The sequence below is a fragment of the Larimichthys crocea genome, unplaced genomic scaffold, assembly GCF_000972845.2.
Source record: "Larimichthys crocea isolate SSNF unplaced genomic scaffold, L_crocea_2.0 scaffold687, whole genome shotgun sequence".
Taxonomy (NCBI): Eukaryota; Metazoa; Chordata; class Actinopteri; family Sciaenidae; genus Larimichthys; species Larimichthys crocea.
In genome coordinates, this window is record NW_020859070.1 from 1 (window position 1) to 3,308 (window position 3,308).

At 38.0% G+C, this 3,308-nt stretch overlaps 1 protein-coding gene across 1 annotated transcript; it reads left to right on the top strand.

The window, feature by feature from the left end:
• Positions 1–94: 94 nt before the first annotated feature.
• LOC113745371 (sodium- and chloride-dependent taurine transporter-like) lies at positions 95–1,592 on the top strand (the record flags this gene model as incomplete). The annotated part of the gene is made up of 5 exons (XM_027276910.1): positions 95–232; positions 319–421; positions 752–852; positions 1,098–1,268; positions 1,409–1,592. Coding segments are annotated over 5 exons (621 nt in total), but the record flags the coding sequence as incomplete, so codon positions are not given.
• Positions 1,593–3,308: the final 1,716 nt, after the last annotated feature.

Consider the following 3,308-nt stretch of genomic DNA (forward strand, 5'->3'; position numbering starts at 1 on the left):
AAGATGTTTAGCTGTTTTACCTATTAATATTTTACCAAAGTATTGCATCACAAAAAAATCAATCAATTGTTTGTTAATTTTATTTCATTCCCAGTTTGTGGCAGTCGAGTGTTTTATCACCTCAGCATGTGACGTGTTTCCAAAGGTTTTTCATAAACCTGGAAGACACGAGATCTTTGCCCTCATCATCTGCTTGATCTTCTTCCTCTTACATCTGATGTTTGTCACTGAGGTTAATAGAATACACCAATGCAAATATCATTACAAATATTTTTAAAACTATTTCCCATATTCAAATCTTGTGTCTTTCTTCTGTAGGGGGGGGTCTATGTCTTCAACCTTGTTGAGTATTATGGCACTACCAGAGCTTGTCGTTATTTCATGGCTTTATCTGAGTGTCTGGTTCTGATCTGGGGTTTTGGTAAGCAAAAGCACATTCATATCATATATGATGTTCATTATATGATCTGTAAACAACTGTGCCTCATTTTTCTCAGAATCAGTCATGAGGTTTTGTGTTTTTAATGTTAGGATGAAGAGAAATGCTGATAATTTGAGTGGTTTAACTAACTTAATTAGATAGCTTTGGTCAGACTGGCTGTATTGCCTGAATGTAACCAAATGTTTTATAGAGATTGTTCATTTTTTCTCCTTGTTCAGTCCTAATTTAGTTACAATACTCTGTAATACTAATAAAGAACTTTATCTGATGTTTATAAGGTCTAATGTACAGTCCATGAATTTCTATCAGGTGCTGATCGTGTTATGAACATCATCGAAGACATGACCGGACAAAGACCTTCTGTTTTCTTCAAACTGTGCTGGAAATACATCATTCCTCTGCTGTCACTGGTGAGTCAGAACAGTTGTAACAAAAACAAACTGTATTTATCTAACCAGTAGAGCTTTATTTGCTGGTTTATTTGTGCGAATTTCACATTTTCACCTTCCATCTTCAGCAGATCTTGACTAAACTTATGCACAAACCTTTTTCACCATCAAACAATGCAACAGGCTGTATCAACATAGTATTGTATTCATGTATCAATGAACAAGTATTTAAATGACTCAGTCTGAAAGTCTCCTCACATTCACAGAGTTCCTTCATCCTGTACATGGTTGATTACAAACGCCTCAGCATTAATGACTCGTACATTTACCCCGACTGGGCGTACGCACTGGGATGGACCATGACACTCTCCATTATTCTCGTTGTGCCACTGTGGGCAGCTGGACAGATGTGTTTGACACCAGGAACCTTCAGACAGGTCAGTGTCCATCTGATACAGTCTAAACATGCTGTAAGAAACTATTCTCATTTTGATGGTAAAGATGGCCCTGAAATGTCTCCTGTAACTGTCCTTTTGATTGTGGCAGTGCGTGAACTTACTCATCTCGTTTGTTCCAGCGTTTGTCCGTCCTTTGTCGTCCTGCTGAAGATCCAGCCTGGCAGAGGAGAAAAAATGAAGAGGAGGGAACGACTGTTGAACTGACGGCGTCTGCAGTGACAACTTAGAGTGACCTGCAAAGTTACATTAATTATACACTTTATTCTTATTATAGAATCAGTAACAACAATGGTTTGGGTGTTGTTTTTGTCATGAATTGTATAATTCTAACATCTCAGCAGAAGCATTCCTGAACTGTCAATAAATTCACTAATCTTGAAGTCAAGTCTGACTGTGTACTTTCTTTTGCATATATGTCTTTCCTCATCATTTTTAAAGTTTCTTAAGATATTGATTACATATTTTCTGTCCCATTGTATGATTTGAATCAGTCTTAAAATGTCATGACCAAATACGGTCAATGTCAGAATTATGATCCCATCATTTATTAGTAGACATGTCAGCACAAATGTCCTACATGCTGCAGCAAACGTGAGGCCTATTTTGATAACAGCATTAACCAATTAACCAAATTTGTTGCCAGGGTAGATATACTGTGAGTCTTGATGGGTGGATAAAATACATGTTGCAGTAGGCAGAGGATGATCTGATGGCCAATCATAGACAGACACACATAGACAGGGAAATGACTAGAAACACAAGGGAATTTCTTTTCTCTTGTCCTTGTATGTAGATTATTGTCAAGACGAGGCTTTTTCTGAGAAGACTTAAATCTGGGGTTGTGGACCCCTGAAGACGTTTCATCTCTCATCGAAGAGACTGGTGGGAAAACCCAGGTATTTATACTTGGTGCAATCTTCGTCTAGGTTGTTAAGGTCACCTGAGGTCCCGGGCTGATGACGGTTGGAGTCACATGAGTTCTTATAACAAGATTTTTTTTGCATACTTTACCATGAAGCTGCATTACCTCTGGGGTTTACAAATAAAAGAAAAGAAAACAGACCTAAAAACCAGAGACTAGATGTAATTAAATCAAATAAACAGTACAGCAGCAGTACAGACAGACAACATCCTTGATGTTGAGATGAACAGACAAACGAGAAAAAACGGAAACTCAGAAGAAGGCTGCAGACAGAGGACAGTGGGCCAGTAAAACTGAATATATTCTGGTTGTTGCAGGAAATGTGGTCGGCCTGGGAAACCTGTGGAGATTTCTGTACCTCTGCTACAAGAACGGTGGAGGTGAATATTATAAAATCTTTTATTAAGTGAGTTGTATTCGTTTGGGTGTGATTTAAGGAAAACTGATCATTAAATGAGAAGATAATACTCAAGTAAGTGTCATTTCCATGGATGTATGTGTCCAAAGAGTCCCAAAATGTGTCCTGTACTTGTCCTGATGATAGTGGGGGTGTGTGAACTTACTCATCTCGTTTGTTCCAGAGTTTGTTCATCCTTTGTCGTCCCGCTGAAGATCCAGCCTGGCAGAGGAGAAAAAATGAAGAGGAGGGAACGACTGCTGAACTGACGGCGTCTGCAGTGACAACTTAGAGTGACCTGCAAAGTTACATTAAGTCAACATTTCATTGTCATCAATGTAGCTGTCATCTTGATGAATGATAATAATGCTTTTGTTCAAGTCTGCACTGGAGTCTGGGTCTTTAACTCACTTACTACTTTCCTATTTGTATTTTTAAATATAGGACTGAAGTTACTGATTGCTTAATAAAGCACTTAAAATGTTCCATTTTCCTCATTTTTGTCTTTAATCAACAGCTTGGCACAGTCATAGTTAATATGTAGTGTCTAAGAGGGCGACAACATTGTGTCAACCGGTATATCTGAGTGTATAGAAATGATGCAGAGATCCCAGAGGGGGAATTCTTGAGTATTTAAATGTTCTTAATAGTGTATCATTTAGTGAATATGGTTCCATTGAAATTAAATATGCTAATGAAA